At 62.8% G+C, this 25,300-nt stretch overlaps 1 protein-coding gene across 1 annotated transcript; it reads left to right on the top strand.

The window, feature by feature from the left end:
- The first annotated feature begins 1,717 nt into the window (after positions 1-1,717).
- On the top strand, positions 1,718-15,261 carry ADM2 (adrenomedullin 2). The gene is made up of 3 exons (XM_073332313.2): positions 1,718-2,195; positions 4,119-4,313; positions 14,752-15,261. The coding sequence occupies exons 2-3, from the start codon at positions 4,198-4,200 to the stop codon at positions 15,119-15,121; spliced, it is 486 nt and encodes a 161-aa protein (XP_073188414.1). The 5' UTR covers positions 1,718-2,195; positions 4,119-4,197; the 3' UTR covers positions 15,122-15,261.
- The last annotated feature ends 10,039 nt before the right edge of the window (positions 15,262-25,300 follow it).

The raw sequence follows: 25,300 nt of genomic DNA, 5'->3' as shown, positions 1-25,300 counted from the left end.
GCATCTGTCCTTTCCTTTTCTCTTTAGTTTATGGGTCCCACTCTCTTCCTATCTCTCTCTGAAGTGTTTTGTGACCCTGGGTGTGAAGGACACTGTAGAGCAATGAATGGATCACACTGTGTTGTGTGTGCTAGTTGGTAGCTGGAGTTCTCAGCCCCCGGGAAAGGGAGGGGGTCTTTTAATATATGTAAATAGAAACAATATTTGCATGAATTGAACCTCTGTTAACCTAATTTTATTGGCAGCCTCACTATGAAACTAAAATAGGACAACGTGGTGAGGGTGAACTTTTGTCCTGATCTGATCTTCATGGGATTTAGGTTTTCAATTGTTCTCAAAGGCTACACGCTGATGTTTAAAAATGTTAAACTAAATTAGCCCTGGTACAAGGTTCTGGGACACACTGGTCTGTTTATACCCACAGCTGGTACACCGATGCCAGCTGCACAAATGCCGCCACCCTGCCCTCCGACAATCGTGTCAACCCCAACTGGAAGGGCCGGGAGCTCAGTCTCTAGGGCCCGTTCAATCAGTGGCATTTCTGCTGAGCGTACCAAGCCGGGGGGAAATTAGTTCATCCCCTCATTTTAAGACACAGTACTTCAGCCACCCAGAGGGGAACAGCTCCCCACCATAACAGACCTAGGCCTGAACAAGGACAGGTGACCTACCGGTGAATGGCTCTGCAAACCAAGCTCCCTCCCCCACGCCAGCCCAGCCACCTGGATTTAGCTTTTAAAAAACTGGCAAAATAGAGCGTTGAAAGTTGCAGCTGCGTGTGACATTAGCCAGCCCTTCCATCTCCGTTATCATGGGCTCCTTGGGAGCAAGATCCCCTTTGGCACTGTCTGAGGAGGGCAGGCAGGCCGAGGCAGGCAGGAGAGGAGTCGGTGTACCTCTGGGGTGAAGGACAGAGGAGTGCGTGCAGTGAGGAGGATGAGCTAGGGTATTTGGGGGGGAGTGCAGGAAGAACAGGAGTCCAGGGAGGAAGGCCAGAGGCAAGAGTCCCAGGGTGAAGCTGCCCTCACCTGGGCTGTAGGGGTACTGCAAAGCAGGCAGGCAAGTAAGATGAGAGAAGGGTATGAGAATGGAGGAGGAAGAGGAAGAGTGTGGAAGAGAGGAATTTCTCTCTCTCTCCACAGCATCTATCTATCTATCTATCTATCTATCTATCTATCTATCTATCTATCTATCTATCTATCTATCTATCCCCATACACCCCCCATCTATCTATCTATCTATCTATCTATCTATCTATCTATCTATCTATCTATCTATCTATCTATCTATCTATCTATCTATCTATCTATCTATCTATCTATCTATCTATCCCCATACACCCCCCATCTATCTATCTATCTATCTATCTATCTATCTATCTATCTATCTATCTATCTATCTAGTCTCCACATACCCATCTCTCTCTCTCCCTCTCCCTGTACACCCTCCAGTGTCCCTGAGGGCGAGCTGTCAGAGGAAGGCTGGGGTCTCGGGGCTGCTCTCGCTGTGGGGAGCAGCTGGGCTGTGTGGGGCGGGGGGGTCTGTGGCGGGTTCGGGGCAGGTGTTCTGGGCCGGGGCCGGGGCGCAGCCGGAATTCCAGGCAGGGGCCGGGCCCGGCCGGGCTGCCCTCCCTCCCCCGGCGCAGAGGCTGGGCTGGGACGGGAAGCCCAGCCCAGCTCCTCCCGGCTAACAGGACGCCAAGGGAATATTTAACCTGGGATCCTGGCCGAGAGACACAGACTCCGACAGACGGCGCCAGATTGAGCCCAGCGGGACAGGGGTCCCCCATCCCTCAGCACCCGCCCGCCGCGGTTCGGGCCAGAATCCAGGCGCAGAACCTTCCCGGGACCCAGACGAGAAAGCCGGCGCAGATCGGAACCACACCCGGGACAGGACCAACCAGACACCGAATACTGGGGCAAATCCGAATCTCTCCAGAAGGAGACCCAGGACAAAGCCTAGGGGCGGAACACTGCCCCTCGCGGAACCGGGTCCGGACAGGAAATCAGGGACAGGACCAAGCAGGTACCCGGCAGAATCCACGGGGGAAACCGAACCGAGACACGCACAGACTGAGGGACGCCGCTGAACGCTTGCAGTTGGCCGGGCACAAAACTGACCCCGCCTCGGGCTCCAGACCCGGGCACGTTGCAGAGCCCGGGACCAGAACTCCAGAGCCGCGACCCAGAACTCAGGTACAGAACCGCCCGCCCCGGGCTCCCAAACCTGCCCCGGGCAGGGACATGAGGACTGGAAAGGGGAAAGGCTTTGGGTATCCGGCAGCTGGCGGAGAATCAGGGACTGGACCGACCGGGGCTCCAGAACTGGGATCCCGGGGACATCAGAAACTTCCCAGCAGCCCAGTCTCTCCGCTGAGTTAGGGAAAGAGGAGCCCAGAGCGCTCCAGGGAAACAGGATCTCGGAGCGCTTCAGGGGCAGGGGGGCGCGGGGAGCCCCGAGGGGCGCGGGGAGCCCGGAGCGCTCCAGGGGCAGGGGGGCGCGGGGAGCCCCGAGGGGCGCGGGGAGCCCGGAGCGCTCCAGGGGCAGGGGGGCGCGGGGAGCCCGGCGGGGCGCGGGGAGCCCGGAGCGCTCCAGGGGCAGGGGGGCGCGGGGAGCCCGGCGGGGCGCGGGGAGCCCGGAGCGCTCCAGGGGCAGGGGGCGCGGGTTGCCCCGAGGGGCGCGGGGAGCCCGGAGCGCTCCAGGGGCAGGGGGGCGCGGGGAGCCCGGAGCGCTCCAGGGGCAGGGGGGCGCGGGGAGCCCGGCGGGGCGCGGGGAGCCCGGAGCGCTCCAGGGGCAGGGGGGCGCGGGGAGCCCCGAGGGGCGCGGGGAGCCCGGAGCGCTCCAGGGGCAGGGGGGCGCGGGGAGCCCGGCGGGGCGCGGGGAGCCCGGAGCGCTCCAGGGGCAGGGGGGCGCGGGGAGCCCGGCGGGGCGCGGGGAGCCCGGAGCGCTCCAGGGGCAGGGGGCGCGGGTTGCCCCGAGGGGCGCGGGGAGCCCGGAGCGCTCCAGGGGCAGGGGGGCGCGGGGAGCCCGGAGCGCTCCAGGGGCAGGGGGGCGCGGGGAGCCCGGCGGGGCGCGGGGAGCCCGGAGCGCTCCAGGGGCAGGGGGGCGCGGGGAGCCCCGAGGGGCGCGGGGAGCCCGGAGCGCTCCAGGGGCAGGGGGGCGCGGGGAGCCCGGCGGGGCGCGGGGAGCCCGGAGCGCTCCAGGGGCAGGGGGGCGCGGGGAGCCCGGCGGGGCGCGGGGAGCCCGGAGCGCTCCAGGGGCAGGGGGCGCGGGTTGCCCCGAGGGGCGCGGGGAGCCCGGAGCGCTCCAGGGGCAGGGGGGCGCGGGGAGCCCGGAGCGCTCCAGGGGCAGGGGGGCGCGGGGAGCCCGGCGGGGCGCGGGGAGCCCGGAGCGCTCCAGGGGCAGGGGGGCGCGGGGAGCCCCGAGGGGCGCGGGGAGCCCGGAGCGCTCCAGGGGCAGGGGGGCGCGGGTTGCCCCGAGGGGCGCGGGGAGCCCGGAGCGCTCCAGGGGCAGGGGGGCGCGGGGAGCCCCGAGGGGCGCGGGGAGCCCGGAGCGCTCCAGGGGCAGGGGGGCGCGGGTTGCCCCGAGGGGCGCGGGGAGCCCGGAGCGCTCCAGGGGCAGGGGGGCGCGGGGAGCCCCGAGGGGCGCGGGGAGCCCGGAGCGCTCCAGGGGCAGGGGGGCGCGGGTTGCCCCGAGGGGCGCGGGGAGCCCGGAGCGCTCCAGGGGCAGGGGGCGCGGGGAGCCCGGCGGGGCGCGGGGAGCCCGGAGCGCTCCAGGGGCAGGGGGGCGCGGGGAGCCCGGCGGGGCGCGGGGAGCCCGGAGCGCTCCAGGGGCAGGGGGGCGCGGGGAGCCCCGAGGGGCGCGGGGAGCCCGGAGCGCTCCAGGGACGGGAGCCCGTCGCGCTGCCGGTCGAGCGAAGGGAGGTTTCCGGGAGCCGGGCGCTCTCCGGGGTCTGGCTGTAGGGAGCCGGCTGCCCGGGACAAGGGGAATCCCGAGAACCCCCATGGGACTCGCTCCCCTCTATGTTTGCGCCAACAGCTCCGTACGTCGAGCTGGCTCCCTCCGCTCCCCGGGGCCCCTCTGTGCAGCGCTGAGTGCTTCTCGCTCTTCTTTTCCAGCCTCCGGAGCCGCTTCACCTGCAGTCCCCGGGCCTCCGGGGCTCCCCGCCCGCTACCAGGATCTCCCAGTCCGGCTGGCATGAAATCTGTGCCTGGAGCCGCGCTGGGTTGCATCAGCCTGACGCTGTGTCTGCTGCAGCTGCCGGGCTCCCTGCCCCTGCCAGTGGGGCGCACCTTGCTGCTGCCTAAACACAGGTAAGCACCCACCGCGGCTGCCCGCCTCCTGGTCCCCTGGCCTCGGCCACTCCTGACACCGGCCCCCTCCCACCACCACCTGCTGCAAGGGTCCAGGCTCCAGATCCCGGGGCCTTGCAGATCAGGCGTCTGTCGGAGCCTCCCGGGGGAGAGAGGCTGAGCAGGGCTAATGGCCACTGATGCAGGTTGCCCCTTGGGCCTGATCCCCAGAGGGCCCCGTGCTCCCTTGGCTGCCATGGGACTCTGTCTCCCCTTGGAGCTGTGGGTATGAAAATCTGGGCCAGGGCTCCCAGGCTGGGCCCCCCAAATTGGTGCTTCCTTGCCCGGGAAAGTAATGGCCCCTGTGAGGGCCCTGGTATCCCTACCTGGTCCCCTGCCTGGCCTGGATTTAATCAGGGGAGGCTCAACTCCTTCTCTTTTGGCTCTGACACTAGATTAGCCAAGCCTGTGTTGGGGAGGAGTGGGAGAGGAGAGAGGGGCAGTAGAGGTGGGGCCACAAGGCCCTTCTCTCCCTCTCACCCGCTGTCGCACTGCAGCTGGGGGCTGTGTAGCAAGTGGGACCTTTCCATAGGGCCCTCGGTGTTACTGAGAAGCCAAGGAGACGTTACAAAGATGCCCACCAAGGTCATCAAGCACATTCTGGGTCCCTCTCTCTCTTCTTTTGGCTGGCTCCCTGGAGATCTCCCTTCGTAAGGCCTGGGCATGGCCCAGGTGGTGCATCCCGTTCAGAGCAGAGCCCTGGCTAGCTTAGCAAACCCACCGTGACCAGGCTTCAGCGTTGTTCTAGGCTAGCCCAGGACGTGCTCTGCAACCTGCAGCCAGCGCATCCTGATTGCCCTGCGTGCTGGTGCATGGGATGGGGCGAGGAGGGACTCCCCTTCCCTGGAACAGAAGGGCCTTTGTGTTCGCAGCAGGTTGGCTACATGGCCTCCTGGCCGGGAGTCTCAGAGACACTGTGGCCTTGTCATGTGGCTCCTCTGCCGGGGGGGTATGTGTGTGTGTGTGTGTGTGTGTGGAGGGGAAGGGGGAGGGAATGTGCTGGCGGGGGCTTGGTGGCGGGGACTGGCGTGTGCCTGTCATGGATTGTAGCTGTGGGAGTCCCAGGATATTAGAGATAAGGTGGGCAGTTCTCATTACCTGGCTGGGTGCAACAGCGCTTATGGGGACTGGCAGGTTCTCTGTGTCTGCCCAGCCCTGCTGAGCAGCTAGGGAGGGAGAATTGTCCAGTGGTTAGATCCTGCAACTGGGGGCCCTGGGTTCTATTCCAGACTCTGCCACTCCCTGGCTGTGTGACCTGAGCTGAGTTGTTATGCCTCCATCCTGCAGTTTTCCCAGGCATGAAATAGGACAAAGGTACTTAGTCAACTCCCTCAGGTGTTGAGAGGTCAAATAAGGAATGAATGTTTATGAACGAGCTGGGAACGTCTCACATAAGAACAGCTAGCCCCCAGACTGGACTTTTCAGCAGTAGATCTCAGAGCACGTTATGAACAGAAGCTGCTAGTGATGATGAGCTTGGCGAACAGATGGTGTGTGCCAGCCCCTAGGAGATTCAGGGTGTGCTGATCACAGAGGACAGCCGCTCAGCCTGGTGTGTTGGGGGGCTGGGGCCTGTCTGTGCTGGGGTCACTTGCGATATCTGCCTTCTGGCAGAAAAGTGGGCGGGGATTCAAACCAGGGTCCCTTCTCTGGGCAGCTCCCTGAGCAGCATGGGCCTGTCCCCGTCAGCTCAGCAGGCGAGTGGTCCCCGGCCCGTAGCTTCACACTCAGACTCTCCGCTCTGGTCTGCTCCATGGAGGCTTTGGAGCCATAGTTTTGATTGGTCTTTCATGGGAGGGGCATGGGGGGAGGGGCCACCAGGGCTCTCCTTTGGGCTATCGCTGAAGAGCAGCCTCCCACTTTGGGGCAGGAGAGATGGGGTTGTCTCCTCTTTGGGATCCAGGGGGAATATTCAGCATGCACCCATGTAACTGGCCACAAGGTGGCGTGGTTGCTGGGAGTGCATAAGAGGGGCCACACTGGGCCAGACCAATGGTCCTTTGGGGCCCGGAACCTGTCTCGGACAGTGGCTGGCACCAGGCACGTCAGAGGAAAAGAACAGGGCAATTATCGAGTGATCCGTCCCCTGGGATGCAGTATATTGATACCCCCCCACCCCTTTGCTGCTGGTGCCTGCCCTAGCTCCCTCCGCTTCCCCCACCTAAAAACCCTCCCTCCAGATTGTCCGCCCTTGTCCCGGCCCTCCGGACCCCGGTGCGTGCAGGATGCAGCTGCTGCCTTCTCACCCGCCTGTGGGCAAGCGACTGCCGCAGCCCCTGTGTTCGCACGCGCGTGCACGTGTGTTCCCAGCAATGCACTATTGCTCCCTCCGCTTGTGAACCCCGCCCCGTTCCTCTGCGGCTGCACCCCTGTACTAGGGTCATAAGGGCTGGTGGGGCTGGGGGGAGGGTGAGGGGCTGCAGTGCAGAGGGGCCCTGGTGCAGTGAGCCCTTGGTGGGCTCCTTGGCTTGATTCATCTTCGCTTGGCTCTGTATGAGCGGCTGCTTCTGTTGGGACGGCACAGAGCTCCTGCTGGGGGCGAAGGCTGAGCCAGCCCTGCGTGTCCTGCACGGGGGGGGGGGGGGGGGCTGACCCGCAGGGGTGTGACGCTGTCTCGTGTGAGCACAGGGGGGTGCTAGGACAGGAGTAGTCTGTGGGACGGCGCCAGGAGGAACAGGACAAGGGGCTGTGGCCAAGGGAAGTTTCTCCAGGAAAACTATGGAGGCGGCCCTGGACATAGTGGGAATGTTTGGAGCATGACTGTGAAATGCTGCCCTGCTCTGCTCCAGAGGAGCAGACGACGCCCTGCATCCCGCACAGGCAGGGAGCGCCAGGCTGCGGCACAGCGTCCTCTGCCCGCCAGCTTCTCCTGCAAGCGCGGCGCTGACTCCTCCCACCGAGCCCCCCCGGGGGCCTTGCTGCCAGGTGCTGCCCTGGCCCTGCTGCCCCCAGCCCAGCGTAGGAGCAGTGCGGGGCTGCACGGGGGGATGGACGTTCCTAACTGCCCTGTAACCCCAGGGCCGAAAAGGCAGGTGCGGACTTTCAGGTCACAGGCGGACTGGCAGCTACAGCCCCTGCGTGTGCCATGATCCAGGACCGCTGCAGCCTACGCACATGCACAAGGCAACACAAGGTCTCAGCCTGCCTGTGGGCAGTGCCCACTCTGGGTGCCCTTGCAGTACAAGTCCTGTCTCTAGTGGTCTGGGCCAGCAGCCCGGGCCCTGCCTGGTTGCAACATTTCTGGTTGCAGGGAGCGTCACGCTGAGGTTTAGGGTGCTGCATGTCTGCAACGTGCTAAACCATCAGCAATTACGGGCAGCAATAAACCTGCTTTCCCTCACCTAGCTCTGGCTGCTGACGCGGCCGGCGTGCACCTCACAGCAAGAGGAAAGAGGCTCACAGCCACACGCAGCGCGGGCTCCCTTGCCCTTGAGTCTAATCGAGCTAATCCACCAGGCTAGACATTCAGGAAGGGCCAGGAGAGTGAGGAGTGGAGATGGGCGGGCGGGCGGAAGAGAAGCCAGCCCAGGGATGGAAGGGGAACTCCACATCAGTATGAATCGTACGGAAATCCGGCGAAGGGCGTTTTTAATGTTTATATTAATCACCCGGTGGCATAAGTGGCCACGGGGCTGTGCGGCAAGCAGAGCTGTGCCAGACAGAGCCTGTGGGCTGGGGACACGGTCCAGTGCCCCGAGTTGTCCATGCGTCGATGGGGCGCCAGGCACCGCCACCTAAACCCCAGGCAGCATTCGGGAGAAACCGAAGACCAAGGCTGAGGATCCGGCCCAGGGCGAGGGTTTCTGTCACAGGGGCTGTAGGAATTTCTCTGGTTGTTCCTTGCCCCCCGGGGGCCCTTCCTGGGGGAAGCCTAATAGGGAAGGCCTGTCTGACACTCTTGTCTGGACACTGTCAGCCTGGCCTGTGTCTGAGCGTCCCGCGACTGGCTTTCCGTAGCCAGGCCTCTGCTTCCCTGCCCGCCCCCCTCAAATCACAGCCTCTGCCTTGGGAGTGACCCCCCTACCCTCAGCCAAAGGGCCCTCTGGGCTCCGGCAGGGGGCTCACACTGCCGCTCCTGGGCGGAGGTCTCTTCCGGGTGGGTCTGTCCGTGCTGTGTGCACAGCCCCGACCTGACCCGCTGTGATGGCTCCCAGAGGCCTGTGCGAGTCAGCACCTCCACCCTTTCGAAAGGCTCCTCCGCAGACCCACAGAGTGCCGCAGGCAGGCGGGGCACCAAGGTCCGGACAGAGGAGTGAGAGGGAGCTGGGGAGGCACATATGGGAGGGGCTGGGTGGGCACAGGCAGGTGTGTTCAGATGCTATGGGGTGTGTCGGCACACAGGGAGGTGCCGTGGCGGGGATGGAGAGGTGAGGCCTGGGCAGGTTGGAGTGTGGGGATGTGAGTGCAGGTGTGGGTGTATGGGGGTGGACTGGTGGACACATGCAGGTTGGCACGAGGGACTGTGTGTGCAGCCATGGGTGGGTGGGGGTGTGAGAGGGTACACGTGGGTGTGTGCACGCAGGCTTTGGTGCACGAGAGGGTGCGTGTGGTGTGTGCGTGCAGGTGTGGATGCACGTGAAACCCTACCCCATTGTGGGAAAGGCAGAATTATTGGCACACCCCCTGAGTCAGCACCCGCTGGGAGGTTCCTCTGGGGAAGTGACCCTGAAACGCTGGCTGGCGGGGGGGCAGGGGGCAGCAGGGCAGGGCCCAGCCCAGGTGTCACTAAGGTTCCAGAGCCAGACAGCCTGGCCTTGTGGTTAAGATCCTGGCCTGGGGGGCAGCTGAGCCAGGCTCTGTTTGCTGCTCTGCCACAATCTCCCCGGTGTGACGTGCGCTTCCCTGAGCCCATCTCCAGCCCCTCTGGCCTGTCATCAGGGGCTTTGGGGTGGGCTCTTCCCCCGAGTCCCTGGGTCTGCACGCTCGCGCCCGCACACTTCGCTTCCCCAAGCTAAGCCAGTGCCAGGGGCGAGGACCTGAGCTTGGCGGGCACCGGAGATCCCCAGACCCTTCCCAGAAGGCTCAGGGCTGGTTTGGCCCGATACAGCAATCCTACCTACCTAAGAGCCAGCTTCTGCTGCAGCGGTGGGCACCGGGACATACAGGAGGGAGCTGCTGGCGGGAGAGCCCCCCGCTTCGGAACACTCTCCCCCGTGGGGCAGGCTGCCCAGCCCGTGGCTGGCGAGCTGGGCTGGGGGGTTGGGTTTTAGGGGCGCCGGGGGGGAGTAAGGTTTGTGGGAGCTCGGGGAGCACTCAGGAGCTCCGTGTGCGTAGGGGAAGCCGGAGGGCCCCATGTTGTGGCCTGTGGTTTTCGGGAGGCCCAGAGCCCGGGAGAGGCGGACGCCAGGGAGAGCTTTCCCAGCGGTAAAGGCTGGGACAAGCCCAGCTAGGGCTGCGCGGCTCCATGCTGCGTGCGGCTCCCAGAGGAGCGGGGCCCGGCAGGCAGGTACGTGGCAGGGCGGCCCTGGCAGAGGCCAGCAGCATGCATGAGTCGCCAGCTGCGGGCTGGCGTTTGCAGAGGCAGAGAGCGGGGACCCTTTCCCTGCGGCTCCCAACCGCCTGGTGGAATCGTGACGCTTCGGAGGCGAGGCTCTGGCTTGGCTTGTCTGGAGGAGCCAGAACTGGCATGTCTGTGGGATAAGGGCCTTTGATGCAGCGCGTGCACCTCCCTGCCGGCCCTAAGTGACTCCGGAGAGTACGTGTGCCACGGCAGGTAGCTGCTTCTCCGCCTGGCTCCCACACCCTGCGGCCTCACGCGCCTGCTGCGATAGGGATTCCCTGCCCCCGCGCCCTGCTCTGGATTCCTTCCCTCCCCTCCGCGCCCCTCCTCCTCCTTTAGCTGCTGTCCTTCCAGACTGCCCGGCAGCAGAGCCTAGTTCTGGTCCCGGCGCTGGGAGCTTCCCCGCAGCAGTGCCCTGCTAGTTCTGGTCCCGGCGCTGGGAGCTTCCCCGCAGCAGTGCCCTGCTAGTTCAGGTCCCGGCGCTGGGAGCTTCCCTGCAGCAGTGCCCTGCTAGTTCAGGTCCCGGCGCTGGGAGCTTCCCCGCAGCAGTGCCCTGCTAGTTCAGGTCCCTGCGCTGGGAGCTTCCCCGCAGCAGTGCCCTGCTAGTTCTGGTCCCGGCGCTGGGAGCTTCCCCGCAGCAGTGCCCTGCTAGTTCAGGTCTCGGCGCTGGGAGCTTCCCCGCAGCAGTGCCCTGCTAGTTCAGGTCCCGGCGCTGGGAGCTTCCCCGCAGCAGTGCCCTGCTAGTTCAGGTCCCGGCGCTGGGAGCTTCCCCGCAGCAGTGCCCTGCTAGTTCAGGTCCCGGCGCTGGGAGCTTCCCCGCAGCAGTGCCCTGCTAGTTCTGGTCCCGGCGCTGGGAGCTTCCCCGCAGCAGTGCCCTGCTAGTTCTGGTCCCGGCGCTGGGAGCTTCCCCGCAGCAGTGCCCTGCTAGTTCAGGTCCCGGCGCTGGGAGCTTCCCCGCAGCTGTGCCCTGCTAGTTCAGGTCCCGGCGCTGGGAGCTTCCCCGCAGCAGTGCCCTGCTAGTTCAGGTCCCGGCGCTGGGAGCTTCCCCGCAGCAGTGCCCTACTAGTTCAGGTCCCGGCGCTGGGAGCTTCCCTGCAGCAGTGCCCTGCTAGTTCAGGTCCCGGTGCTGCGAGCTTCCCTGCAGCAGTGCCCTGCTACTTCAGGTCCCAGCGCTGTGAGCTTCCCTGCAGTAGTGCCCTGCTAGTTCAGGTCCCGGCGTTGCAAGCTTCCCTGCAGCAGTGCCCTGCTAGTTCAGGTCTCGGCGCTGGGAGCTTCCCTGCAGCAGTGCCCTGCTAGTTCAGGTCCCGGTGCTGTGAGCTTCCCTGCAGCAGTGCCCTGCTAGTTCAGGTCCCGGCGCTGGGAGCTTCCCTGCAGCAGTGCCCTGCTAGTTCAGGTCTCGGCGCTGGGAGCTTCCCTGCAGCAGTGCCCTCCTAGTTCTGGTCCCGGCGCTGGGAGCTTCCCTGCAGCAGTGCCCTGCTAGTTCAGGTCCCGGCGCTGGGAGCTTCCCTGCAGCAGTGCCCTGCTAGTTCTGGTCCCGGCGCTGGGAGCTTCCCTGCAGCAGTGCCCTCCTAGTTCTGGTCCCGGCGCTGGGAGCTTCCCTGCAGCAGTGCCCTGCTAGTTCAGGTCTCGGTGCTGGGAGCTTCCCTGCAGCAGTGCCCTGCTAGTTCAGGTCCCGGCGCTGCGAGCTTCCCTGCAGCAGTGCCCTGCTAGTTCAGGTCCTGGTGCTGTGAGCTTCCCTGCAGCAGTGCCCTGCTAGTTCAGGTTCCGGCGCTGCGAGCTTCCCTGCAGCAGTGCCCTACTAGTTCAGGTCCCGGCGCTGGGAGCTTCCCCGCAGCAGTGCCCTGCTAGTTCTGGTCTCGGCGCTGGGAGCTTCCCTGCAGCAGTGCCCTGCTAGTTCAGGTCCTGGCACTGGGAGCTTCCCTGCAGCAGTGCCCTGCTAGTTCTGGTCCCAGCGCTGGGAGCTTCCCTGCAGCAGTGCCCTGCTAGTTCAGGTCCCGGCGCTGGGAGCTTCCCTGCAGCAGTGCCCTGCTAGTTCAGGTCCCGGCGCTGGGAGCTTCCCTGCAGCAGTGCCCTGCTAGTTCAGGTCCCGGCACTGGGAGCTTCCCTGCAGCAGTGCCCTCCTAGATCTGGTCCCAGCGCTGGGAGCTTCCCCGCAGCAGTGCCCTGCTAGTTCAGGTCCCGGCGCTGGGAGCTTCCCCGCAGCAGTGCCCTGCTAGTTCTGGTCCCGGCGCTGGGAGCTTCCCCGCAGCAGTGCCCTGCTAGTTCAGGTCCCGGCGCTGGGAGCTTCCCCGCAGCAGTGCCCTGCTAGTTCAGGTCTCGGCGCTGGGAGCTTCCCCGCAGCAGTGCCCTGCTAGTTCAGGTCCCTGCGCTGGGAGCTTCCCCGCAGCAGTGCCCTACTAGTTCAGGTCCCGGTGCTGGGAGCTTCCCTGCAGCAGTGCCCTGCTAGTTCAGGTCTCGGCGCTGGGAGCTTCCCTACAGCAGTGCCCTGCTAGTTCAGGTCCTGGCGCTGGGAGCTTCCCTGCAGCAGTGCCCTGCTAGTTCAGGTCTCGGCGCTGGGAGCTTCCCTGCAGCAGTGCCCTGCTAGTTCAGGTCCCGGCGCTGGGAGCTTCCCTGCAGCAGTGCCCTGCTAGTTCTGGTCCCGGCGCTGTGAGCTTCCCTGCAGCAGTGCCCTCCTAGTTCTGGTCCCGGCGCTGGGAGCTTCCCTGCAGCAGTGCCCTGCTAGTTCAGGTCTCGGCGCTGTGAGCTTCCCTGCAGCAGTGCCCTCCTAGTTCTGGTCCCGGCGCTGGGAGCTTCCCTGCAGCAGTGCCCTGCTAGTTCAGGTCCTGGTGCTGGGAGCTTCCCTGCAGCAGTGCCCTCCTAGATCTGGTCCCAGCGCTGGGAGCTTCCCTGCAGCAGTGCCCTGCTAGTTCAGGTCCTGGTGCTGTGAGCTTTCCTGCAGCAGTGCTCTGCTAGTTCAGGTCCCGGCGCTGGGAGCTTCCCTGCAGCAGTGCCCTGCTAGTTCTGGTCCCGGCGCTGGGAGCTTCCCTGCAGCAGTGCCCTGCTAGTTCTGTGCCTGTTGCTGGTGCTGTGAGCTTCCTTGCAGCAGTGCCCCAGCAGTTCTTTCTATAATTTCACAGCATGCATTTTCTTGATGTAGCAGATTTCTCTCCCTTTTGCCTGGAATGCCACCTCCGTCCCCTCCCAGCCTCCTGAAGGAAGCCCCCCCGTAGGCTGTGGAGCGCTGTAGGCCAGGCTGGCTCATCTGCTCCTTGGAAAGCTGGGGGCCGGTTCCATCAGCCGCTGCCCGCTGCGGGATCTATCTCAAAGGGCTTGTTGTGTCACTGCCAGACCTCAGTCAGGGTCTGCTGAGGGAGAGAGTATGTGGGCGGCATCTGCGGCTGGGCAAAAGCCGAACATCTCTCAGTGCAGCTGGGCAGGGCATGAGCCGCTGGCCCTGCCTCCGGGAGCCACTGCGAGACCGGCAGAGGCCTTGGGACACGGGCCATGCCACTGGGCCCAGCTGAGAACGAGAGAAGCCAGGGAGGTCCCAGCCACGGCCCCTGCGGTCAAGTCTCCAGGGTTTGGTCCAGTCTGATCCAAACTGCACCAAGCAACGGGGCTTCTGGATCAGGGAATCGGCCCCTGACACTCAGCCTAGGAACTCCATGCTATGGCTCCACTCTCAGGCTCCCAGCCTCAACCTCTCCGCCCTTGCTGTGTTTGTAGGCGGTTACCACCAGCAGGGATCCGGCTCGCCCAGTGATACTGCTCCGGCTTCAGAGCCCTGCACAAACATTCACAGCCTCGCAGCAGGCCTGGGAGGGGAAGGGGCGGTTCCCAGGGATTGCCCCTTAGAGCTTCTTAAGGCCAATACTGCCAGACGGACAGGCCTGTTTTACACGGAGGCTGAGCACTGAAGTCGCCAGGCACTGCAGGGAGAGGGGGGCCAGAGCCGGGGACTCTGTGTCTGGCTGTTCCCCAGACTTCTGGGAGACGGGCCATCAGCTGTGGACCGACACCCCAAGAGCTGCCTCTGTCTAGCCCTGCCTGCCTCGCCTCTCTGCCAGGCAGAGGAGGCCGCTCTGGAAGGGTGCCCGGGTCAGGGTCACTGGGATCCCTGCCTGGGAAAGGCAGCCCAGCTTGGCTGATTACAGAGCAGGCTGCTCCCGGGGGCGGGAGGTGGTCGCTGCAGCCGTGACAGTGCTTAGAGCTGGGGAAAAGCCCGGCTGGAGAGGTCCCTGGAGGGCTGGGGCTGGGGCAAAAGCCGGTTTGTGCTGCCCAGGACCTTGATCCCTGGGCCCTGGGGACCGTTCTGGGGGCTAGGGTGCCCCCGCAGCCTACACACCATGGCCCTCGGCTTCCACGCTGCAGCCATCGACCCAATCCACTCGAAAAGCAGCTCTGTGCCCTGGGACTTGCTCCATGGGGCTTGGTGAGCTGGGAGAGACTGCCCCCCACCCCCCATGCTTGGGTCTGACTTCAGCCCTGTGAGCTTCCTTGCAGCAGCGCCCAGACTTCCACCAACGCAAACCGGGAGTGATGCCACGAAGGTCCATGAAGCGACATGGGCATGAGATCAGAATCAGGCCCCTTGGTTTCTCCATCCCCCTGGGGTTGAGGTGTTAGTGAGGGGGCTCAGCGCGGCCCCAGCCCACAGTCATGCTCAAACACACGCCGTGTCCGCAGAGCCACAAGTGCCCCCTCACCTCCACCCCGCCACGACTGTTCCTTTGCACGGTCACTGTCGCACATGGCACGCGCAGCATTGGGGTGGCGCAGGACACAGGCCCCAGCTCCACCCAGCCATGCCCACTCCCAGGGCCCATGCACCAGCCTCCCTGCGACACTCTTGCACACCTGAGGGGATATAGGTGGGCCGAGCCAGGCCGTCATTCTGACCTTTGTGTTTTTCCGGTGCAGGGAGCCCCCGGACAGGAGACCCGCCACGCCGCTGGGGAATCAGCCCCTGGAGAGGAGGACGGTGGAGCTGCTCCGGGTTGGCGCTGCAAGAGCTCAGCTGGACTGGGAGCAGCCTGGGGGGACCCCAGCCGCCCTGCTGCAGCCCGTGGCCAGCCCCAAAGGCAGAGCGCGACGCTCACTGACTGGCCCCCGGCGTGCCAAGCGCCACGCGGCCCCACGCCGCCACCACGCCCACCTGATGCGCGTGGGCTGCGTACTGGGCACCTGCCAGGTACAGAACCTCGGGCATCGCCTCTGGCAGCTGATGGGCCAGTCAGGCCGCCAGGACTCGTCGCCCATGAACCCCAACAGTCCCCACAGCTATGGATGAAGGAGGGGGCCACCGTGGGGTGCGAGCACGTGGGACTGGATTGCTTCGGGCCGAGACCTCGCCCCATGTGCTGCCAGGGGGTGGTCACGCCCCCCCATACATTGTGTAGGAGCCTTTACTAAAGTGCTTCCAGAGCCAAACCCCCATTTGCTGTGTCTTCTGGTACCATGCAGCGCTGGCTGGGACCTTGGGCACCCAGCACAAGGGGACAGCTGCCCCCCAATGCAGAGATTGCAGACCCCATGGCTGCAGGGGGTGGCCTAGCCCAGTGCATAGACACGGGAAGGGGCAGTAGGTTTCCAGCCCGCCAGATAATGCATAGAGGATGCCAGTGGCTGTGCCCTAAAGGAAGGGCATGGGGTTGTGGGGCAGGACACAGCCAGTCTGGCAGGTGTCAGAGGGTAGAGATGCAGAGTCCTGAGGGAAGAGGGGGACAGTGTGGGCAGTGGGGGAGGAGCAAACCCTGCCCCACTATGGATCAGGAGAAGGGCAATGATGTAGGAGAGGAAGGAGATGTTGGCTGTCTCTGCCCACATGCCCCCCACATCTGGACGTGGGAGGCCATGTGGCTAGCAGGGGTCCCATGGTATATGGGGTGGGGTATTTCCCCGGAGCCCAGCCACTCATTCCAGGAGCCAAATGTTCCCCAAATTGGGAGAGGTGAAGCTGAAGACCTGACCCCCATGGGCAAGGAAGATTCCCCATGCCCTTTTCATAATGCTCAAGGCATCCTGGGCATGTGCCAACTCTGGGAATTGCTTTCCACCTACCCAAATTCTCTTCTGTTGATTGGATCTGTGCTTCCCCCTTCACGGCCTCTCCTAAACTCTGCTGTAGCATTGCTGGATGCTGTCAGGCAGCTGCTGTGCTCCACCTCAGAGGTGGCTGCCTGTCAGCGCTGGGTGGAGAGGTCTCTGTGGACCCAGTGGCATAACCCAGGGCAGGACTTAGCCGGCAGTCCATGAAGTGCTTTGGGATCCCTCAGGTTGGCATGCAGGAGCATGCAGGCTGCAGGGTCCCAGCTGTGCCTTGCCAGATGCCCCCCTGCAGTCTGGCCTGCTTCACTGGCCTGCTGGGGTCCATCACGAGGCCAGGCTGGCTGCCAGAGCGCAGCCACCTCCCGCTAATGGGTAACTAGCTCCCCGCTGTGTCCCACTCACAGGCACCTGAGCCAGGTCAGAGCAGAGCAGGGGCTGGGGTTTGGGCCAGTTCCTCCACAGGCCAGAGAGAGGGACAGAGAGCGAGCGGCCATTGAACAGGACTGGGGCACAGCTGGCTCCAGGGCCTTGCCTAGAGTCACCCCTAGGGGGCAGCACTAGGCGGCGAGGCCCCTGGCCTGCGGTGGTGCGAACTCTGGGGTGCCCCAACCTCTTCTAAGAGTCAGCAGCTTGGGTGGGGCTTGTGGGCCTGGGGCAACGCCATGGCGGGATTCCACCGTGGGCACAAGGGGTGCCCGGGGGCAGAGCTGCCGTAGGTCACCCAGGCCCCTGGCATATATAGGGCTACAGAATAAGCATCAGTCCCCAAGAAGGAGTCCCTGCTGTGGGTGGGGAATCCAGGGAGAGGGTTCCCCAAGCCCCAGCCCGAGCCCCAAGGGGCCGGGGCTCGGGCTGGGTGGGGAGGACGTGTCCCTGGCACCGAGTCCCTGGCAGGCCCATGACCAGTGCCGGCGGGCAGTGGCACAGGCAGCTGGGGCCTGGCCCCCCGAGCAGAGAGCAGGATGGCGACCCTGGGTCCAAGGGGCACCCGGGCCGTGCTCAGTCCTGCTGACGGAAGCAGGAGTGGGGACTTGTGCCAGTGCTCAGTGGAGCAGACAGTGCTGGGCCGAGCCCCTGGCGTGCTCAGCCCCTGAGTCAGCAGCTTCCCTGCACAACAGGCCACGGCAAGGCACTGGGGGCCACCCTGCTGGGTCCGCAGGGCAGCTGGGGCCCCAGTCCCGCTGCGTCAGGGCCTGCGGTACCCCCCACCCAGGGCTTACAATGGCCCTTTCCCAGCTCCCGCGGCCAGCAGCACCCCATGACAGCCTGCGCCCCAGCACCAGGAGGGCGTCTCCCCTGAAGCCCGCCGTTCCCCAGTGGGCGGGGGGACCCCAGGGAGCACTGCAGGCCGCTTGAAGCAGGACGGTGGGTGCTGCTGGCTGGGGCGGGGTCCGAGCGCCACCTTCCCCCACATGCCCCGCATTGTGCAGCGTGGCGCGGTCTCCCTCAGCTGGCTCGGCCCCGGGCTGAGCCTTGGCCAGGGGTCACCGGCCGCGCAGTGCCGGGTGTTTCTGAGGGGCGGACGGCGCTGAGTTGAGAAAGGCGGGTGTCCTCCTAGGTCAGAGCTCCGTTGCCTTTCCTGGGAGCCAGGTCTCTCCTTGGGGATTAGCCGGGGGGGCCTCAGGACTCACCACTAATTACAGGCCATTGCGGAATTGCTCTGCAAACATGGGGAGCTGGGCCGGGGGGACGCGGCCCCTGGTCGCTGCTGCTTTGTTTGCTTTTCCTCTTGCTTCGTCACTCGGACTTCAAGCCATCGCCCACCCGGGCCCTGTCTCCCCTGGACTCTGGCTATGCAAGGCAGTGATGCTATGCAGTGCTGTTATCTAACCCCTGCGCCGTTCCACGCTCCCAGCCCTGCCTTGCTTCAGGGTCCTTCCCTGGGGTCAGCTGTGGGAGGGGGCGATGCCACCCCACCCTGCCATGGGGCATCTCCCAGACAAATCCGGCTGAGCCCCTCACCAGGCTCCAGGACAGGCAGAGAGTCTGCCCTGGGTGAGCTGAGAGGAGCTGCCCCAAACCTGTCGGGAACTGGCACCTTCCTGGTGAGCTGTTCAGAGCCCGGGGAGGTGTGCTCAGCTGGTCTCTCGGCTCAGCATCCCTAGCAGAGCAGGCTGGTGATGGGCCATGCAGCCCCCAACCCTGCCTCCAGCGATGGCTGATAACGGCTGCTGCAGAGGAAAGCAGGCAACCTGCTCGGTTCTGCAATCCTAGGGCACATTTCTCCTGCTCCCAGCTGGGACCAGCTCAGAACCTGAGCTCCAGGTGGACCGAGGGCCCGTGAAATTTCCACTCCAGCTGGTTTCACTGTAGACAAGTCCAAGGGGTGACTAACTGGTGCTGTCTGCCCCATCTCCTGCACCAGCAAGTTCCACAGTGAATCAGACTCCGCTAAGGGCATTTTCTCTACCACGTTACATTTGTTGCTCACACCTGCTGGGGCAGGCAGCCTGACCAGCCTTCTCTGCATCAGGGTCTGCTCACCTCTCTCCTCCTTTTCAAACCCCGTAGCCCATCTCTCCTCTCCCCCGGCACAGACCGGCCCCTGTGCGCCTGTTCCTAGTTTCATTCGCGGCCCTTCTCTGGACCTTTCCCGTTTCTTCTCTGCCCTGTAATTGAGGAGGTGGAACCCGGCGCAGGGGTTAGATAACAGCCCGGCATTTCCCGCATAATGCGGTCTGCTGTCTAGTTTGCACCACAGAGGCTGCCAGGGCACAGCCATGGAGCTGCAGTGGCCGTAGTGTAGACATACCCTACGCTGGTGGAAGAGGTTTTTCCAGCTCTGTAGTTAATCCACCCAGCAGAGGCGGTTGCCAGGTTGACAGACGAATTCTGCCACCACCCCAGCCACGTCTACACCGGGGGTTAGGTCGGCTTAACGATGGCATGCCCGGGTGCGGAACAGGGTTCAAAGGTGCCCCCCCCACCTCGGACAACGTGCACTCCACACAAAGGGGTGAGATCTCTCTCACATTGGATCAGGAGGGGGGTGGGCGACAGAAGCTCAGCTAGGACATAGGTCCTCCTGCCCCCAAAATTTCAGTGGGCCTGGGGGCAGCTGCCCAGGGGTGGGGGGGTCTGGGTGTCAGGGGTGGGATTGTCAGGGGCCTTGCAGGTCAGCCTGCAGCCAGCGCTGAAAGTAGGTTGAGTTTGAAGCACTTAACGGGCGAGGGCCTTGTTCTCACGGGGCCTGGGCCAAGCGCACGCTGTTGGGATGCCCCGGGAGATGGGTCACATATCTCGTGCGCCCAAGTGTTGGCAAGGCTGGCCTCAACCCCCAGGCACCGGGCTCGGGCATTTCCTGGGGGGCTACTTTGGGGGAGCAGACCCATGGCCTGCTGTGGGGCTAAGGTGCCTGGCAGTTGTTACAGGGCTCACTCCCTGGCTGGGGTTAATGTGCCCCCTAGGCTGCGTTTAGGGGGCCCCAGCTGCTCTGGAGCAGGCCAGGCCCCTCCGGTCTGGGAGCCCTCAGACAGTCACCAGCAGAGTTGGCCAAGAACCGCCCAGACGCAGAGTCACTACCCCCCAGAGGGCCCAGCCCTGTCTGTTATCGGCTGGCCCCTGTCCAGTTTGCACCCGCCGGGCGGCTCACCTGGCCGCGGCTCCTTCAGAGAACTGAGGCTCTGGCATTAAACACTGTGGGAAACACCAGTGACCCGGTCTGAGTTCATAACGAGAGCGCGGTGGTTAAAGCTCTGCATGGCCCCCTCTCTCCAGCCATCTGCACCTCCCCTGCCCGGCGACCTCTCTGCTCCCGGCCCCTGGGGAGCGCCCACACGGGGCCCGCACGCCTCCGCTCCCCCAGCCCAGGGAATCCACCTGGCACCGGGCCCCTCTGCAGGCGGGAAACATACTTTGCTTCTCACCGGGACTCTGGGGTCCCCCGTCCCTCGTAGGACGCAGGGCTGGGATCTCCCGCCCAGCAGAGCCAGGTCAGCCAAGCAGCCACGCCCATGGCTGCAGGGGGCCCTGGTTCAACCCGCCTCCCCCCGCATTACTGCTCTAGGTGAGGCACAAAAGGAAACACCCATTGCCCCGTTTCCGTAACGACCTTCCCCTCCAAACCGCCCTCCATGTTCCTTGCTCTGGACACATCCCCACCCACCCCCGGGGGGCGGGGCAGGGAGCCCTGGAAAGAGGCCCTGGACCCCAACGGAGTGACTGTGTGTGGGCGCAGGGGCCCTGGCTGGGCCCATCAGCGTGCGCCAAGATGGAGCTGCCCAGGGCCCAGGCCGGGGGAGGAGGGGATAGTGCTGGACTCCCCTCGGCGGGAGCAAGGTAGCAGGACAGGTCCCGGGCTCTCCTGGCTGTGAGCACAGAGCTCCAGGCCACAGGAGGCAAATCTAGGGGGCTCACGCCCCCCCGGGAGCGATTCTCCCCCCGCCCCCCGGCAGCTCTGCAGCTGGATGTCCGCCCCTGCCACAGCCCAGCTGCAGCCCCGCCCCCCCAGGGCTGTCAACTTCTAATTGCACAAAACTGAACACCCCTGCCCAGCCCCCTTCCCCACCCCTTCCCGGAGGCCCCACCCCACGTCTCTGAGGCCCCGCCCCGACTCACTCCAGCCCTGCTCCTGCCGGCTCACTTTCCCCCACCCTCACTCGCTTTCACTGGGCTGGGCAAGGGGTTGGGGTGCGGGAAAGGGTGAGGGCTCTAACTGGGGGTGCGGGCTCCAGGGTGGGGCCAGAAATGAGGAGGTCAGGTTGTCGGAGGGGGCTCCACGTGCTGCCTGCACCTTCAGATGCTGCCCCGCATCTCCCATTGGCCACGGTTCCCAGCCAATAGGAGTTGCGGAGCCGGTGCTCAGGGCGGGGCTAGCGCGGGAGGCATCCCTGGCTCCTGCGCCTAGGGGCCACAGGGACATGTTGCTGTTTCTGGGAGCTGCGGGGAACCAGGGCAGGCAGAGAGCCTGCCTTAGCCCCACTGCGTTGCTGAGCGGACTTTTAACGGCCCGGTCAGCGGAGCTGCCAGGGTCCCTTTTCGACCAGGCGTTCGGGTCGAAAAACCGCACACCTGGCAATGCTGCCCCCCGGCACGGCTAGCTGCTCTGTGCAGCGAGCGGGACTTGTGCAACAGGGTGGCTGCACTGGCCCAGAGCGGCTACCCACACGTGGGGCAGCTGCCCGCAGGAGGGACCCCCCGGGGCAAAGACCAGCCTCTGGTGTCTGTCAGCCCATCACTCTATTAATTGAGCTTGAATCAAGTAATCAATACACCATGCTCATCAAGAAACCCCTCCCCCAGCTGCTCTCAGCTGGCAGGGTAGGGCAAGACTGGGCTAGCTCAGGCAGCCGATTGGAAGCCTTGTAGGTGGCCGGGTGGTTTTGTGATTAAGGCCTAGACACGGGTGTGAGGGTAGCTGGGTTCTGTTCCTGGATCTGCCGCTGAGCTGGGGCAGCCCACTTTGCCATGCACTGCCTCAGTTTCCCTCCAGTAGTTCTAGGATAGTGATCGTGGTCCCAAGGAGTGTAAAGGGGCTGAGCCAGTCACTTGTGCAAAGTGTCTTGGGGTTCCTGGGCCTGATTCTGCCAGGCCTGGGACCTTGGCTTGGCATTGATGCTGGTGCAAGGTGCAAGGTAGTGTATGGCCATTCCAACCAGCTAGTGCCGCACCCGCCCTTTGCACAGGTATTCACGATGCCTCCAGGTGCTGGGCAGGAGAGACTCAGGCTCTGGGCTGTGAACACCGGAGGCCAAGGGATGATCTGGGGCCTCCCGCGGTGGTTGCGAGGGGGCACACGGGGGTGAGTCTAGCAGCATTTCAATGTCTGCGTTGCTCTTTACTCCTTTTGCTTTGAGCCACACTGGAGGGACAAAGGGGCTGGGCCCAAGAGAAGCCAGTGCTCAGACACCCAAAGCCAACCGAGCCGCACACAGGAACAGTGGGCAGCTAAAGCTCCAAACAGCCCCTGCAAATCGAGGGGAAGCCAGGCGCCCTTGACCAGGCACTACGTGAACGCGCCCTAGGGGGGAGCCTGTGTGTGGTGCGGAGTCACAGAACGGAGCCGTGCGGGGGGCCAGGCATCAGGAAAGTAAACATGGAGGGAATTAAGAAATCGAGTGAGTAAGGTGCAGCGGGAGGGAGTATCAAAGGCACCCCAGTGCACGAGAAGGCTGGGGGGCTACAATGGAGACAAATGGTGACAGCTGCTCTGCAAAGAATAAGGCAAGGGAGAAAAGGGGCCCATGTGGCTTGCTGAGCGGAAAGGGAGCGCCTCCTTTGGTAGCTAAGGTAAGAAAACCAAATCCAGCTAGAACTTCCCCCTGTCACTGGGCTGTGGCCACTTAGACCTCCCAGCAACAGCAGGGCTAGAATTTGGATCCATCTGCTCCAAGATCACAGCCTCCTGCTGCTGAATTAAAGGGGAATCGCCATGACCTGCTAGCAGTGTAGGGCCAATGACACACAGAGGAGCAGCATGGATTCCATCCAGGAGAGGGCAGTGGCGTGCTCACAGACGCTGGCATGGGAGAGTGCTGGTAGTGAGTTACCGTCCTGCTGGGGCGAGTTATCGAGCCAAGGGACAGATCCCTGTGCCTGCAGCCCTGCTCCTCGGGAGACGAGCCAGCGAGCACTTTCTCGGGTTCACCCAGCGAGCCTCTTGCTTTGGGATGTGTCATCTAAGGTGGAGCTGGTTCTATTCTCCACGCTCCCTGGCGAGGAGTCTGGCCGATCAGGGGGCAGACGAAATGCTGGAGACAGAGTGGCTCCAGCGATAAATAATGAGGAGGGTGGAAATCAAGAGGCCTCCGAAATGGCAGAGGAGCTGGACTGCTTTTCAGAGGGGTGTGGCAGGTCAAATAAGGAGAAAGGGGTAAAACAATTAAGACCTTTGGTGACACAGACCTAGTCTATCCCTGCGCCCCATCCGTCTTCTCAGCAGGCCGTGTGGGGTCTCCGCTGAAGGCTGGGCGTCACGGTTGGTGTGAGATGTTGGTACCGGAAACAGTCGTCAGGTGATGTCACGGGTAGGGTGTTGGGTTCTAAAACCACCAGACATGAGACGCGTCACCTGAGGCGGGGGAGTCTGAGAGCTGACACCGAGAACCAGGCCCATCCGGGGGGCCAGTCCCGTGGTTACTGGCTGGCCCAGGTGCCAGCTGGAGCCTTGACAAAGACAAAAGAGCCCCAAGAAAAGTCTTGGAAGAGGGGACCCGCCTGGGGCTATGGGCTGATCTACCCTCCAACGACAGCGCAGTGAAAAACACCATGCCCTATGCCAGGTCCGTCAGCCAGCTGACGTCTGGGGCGAGACGCCACCGGCGTGATGGAAGAATTTATTCCTTGGCTCACCACTGCCTCTCCGGGGTGGATTACAGTACGGGAAGAACCCCTTTCCTTGCTCCATGCCACAGAGGCGAGGACCTCGTTAATACGTACAGGCTATAAGTTGTGGCTTAGGTTTTCCTTTTAGTTCTAACCAATTTCCAAACCCTTCTCCTTGTTTTGCTTTGAGTCACTCGCTCAAGCTCTGTTCAAAACACTTCCGTTTGGTTTTCCTGTGGACACATCTAAGTGCCTGGTGCAATGGAGGTGATGCCAGTAATTGGGGTGCGCGGCTTCTGTGGAGGCGGCAGACAGGAGCCTACTGGCAGGGTGCTCCTGCTGTAAGCAGGTGGTGGTTCACCCCTGGGCACCTCAGGTAACCCTGGAACATGTCACACCTTTCAGAGCCAAGTCTTGATACGAAGCCGATAAGGAAACAGTGAATCCAGACCAATCAGCAGCCCGGCAGCCTGGAGTGTAAAGGGAACAATGAGCCATGACATTTTCTGACTGTAAGAGGGTTGGTGATTCCTGAACACCCCCTCGGGGGTGTGGGGAGGGGCTCTGCAGCAGCCCTGCCTCAGTTTCCTTCCAGGGTTCTCAGAAATAATCCACAAAGGCTTTCTCGTGTCTAATATCCCCCTTCCTGGGGCGGGCTTAATAACCAAAACAGTTCAAAGCACCTCTCAGAGTCATCAGATAGAGTCTATCCCCCCAGCACAAAAGTTTATACTCAACTCTGGCACCTTCTGCCAGTCCTGAGGCCCCTCTCAGTCCCAGTCCGCTCTTCATCCAGCAGCTACTTCCAGGTCTTCCTCCCTGGAGTCCTTCCTTCCCCCCAGGGAAGGAACCAAAACTCTCCCTGGGTGGGCCTCTGGCTTAGAGACACCGCAGGGAACCCCCTTGGCTGCTCTCCTGGCCTTGGCCTGGCATCTCAGGGGCCCTGCAGGAACTTTGCAGCCGCTAGGAGCCTTCCCCAGGCCTTTGCTGAAGTTACTCTCCATCCATTCAGGCTTGTGCTTTATTTATCTAAGGGGCCTGATTGATGTACCCCACCTGAGAAGGAGAGTTATTAATGTCACAGGGGAAGCAGAGACCCATAAAGGGCCAACGACCCTGTGAGACTGACTGTTATTGAGGAAAAGTCCTGGAAGAAGGCAAACATTGTACCAATGTTCATAAAGAGACTTGGGGCAAAGCCTAGTAGTTATTGCTCATAAATCCAGCTCCACTTCCTGGTAAAAAAAAGTGCAACCAATAGTAAGAGGAAAAGTTTAACACCTGGAGGACAAAGGATCCATGAGAAATAAAGAACAGTAATTTATGGCCTTTTGTCACTCACAAGGGTGACATCCTCTTCTGCTGGGCAGTCAAACAATACATAAATAATAGAAATTAATAAAATCTTAAAAAGACCCCATCAAACCGTCAAGGCCCACTCCAAACAGAGAGAAGCGCAGAGACTTCCTGAAGTCCATTAGGGATTTCGCTGTTGCTATTGATTGTACTTGGCAGGTGCTCAGATAATACAGCGATGGGCTAAGATAAAAAAACAACAAGTTATGCTTGGCCAACATGACGGGTGCTTCTCTATAATCAAATTACAAGCTCCGTGCATGGAAAGACTCCAGTAAGTGTAACAGGCCTTCAGCTGGAATAAACGGACCCACAAATGATTTATACCAGATGGGAACCTGGCCTGAATCTGGAATTTAATGACGTGTTTGGGACAGTTTCTCCTGAGATATTTATTGGCCAATGGCAGTGCCGGGATGCTGCAGCCCGCGATCAGGACCGCGGTGTGAAAACATGCAGTACGCACGCAGTCTAGGTCAGCAGTTCTCAACCAGGGATACACAGAGGTCTTCCAGGGAGTACAGCGACTCATCCAGATATTGGCCTAGTTTTGCAACAGGCTACATAAAAAGCACCAGCGAATTCAGTACCAACGAACATTTCACACAGACAGTGACTTTATACTGCTCTATGTATGACGCACTGAAAGGTAAGTACACTATTTACATTCCAATTGATTTATTTGATAATTATATGGTAGAAAGCCAGCAATATTTCCGTACCAGTGTGCAGGGACACTTGTGTATTTTTATGTCTGATTTTGTCAGCAAGTAGCTTACACGTGAGTTGTAAGTTGGGTGGT

The sequence above is a fragment of the Lepidochelys kempii genome, chromosome 1 (assembly GCF_965140285.1).
Source record: "Lepidochelys kempii isolate rLepKem1 chromosome 1, rLepKem1.hap1, whole genome shotgun sequence".
NCBI classification, from domain to species: domain Eukaryota; kingdom Metazoa; phylum Chordata; order Testudines; family Cheloniidae; genus Lepidochelys; species Lepidochelys kempii.
This window is presented reverse-complemented; position numbering and strand designations above follow the sequence as displayed.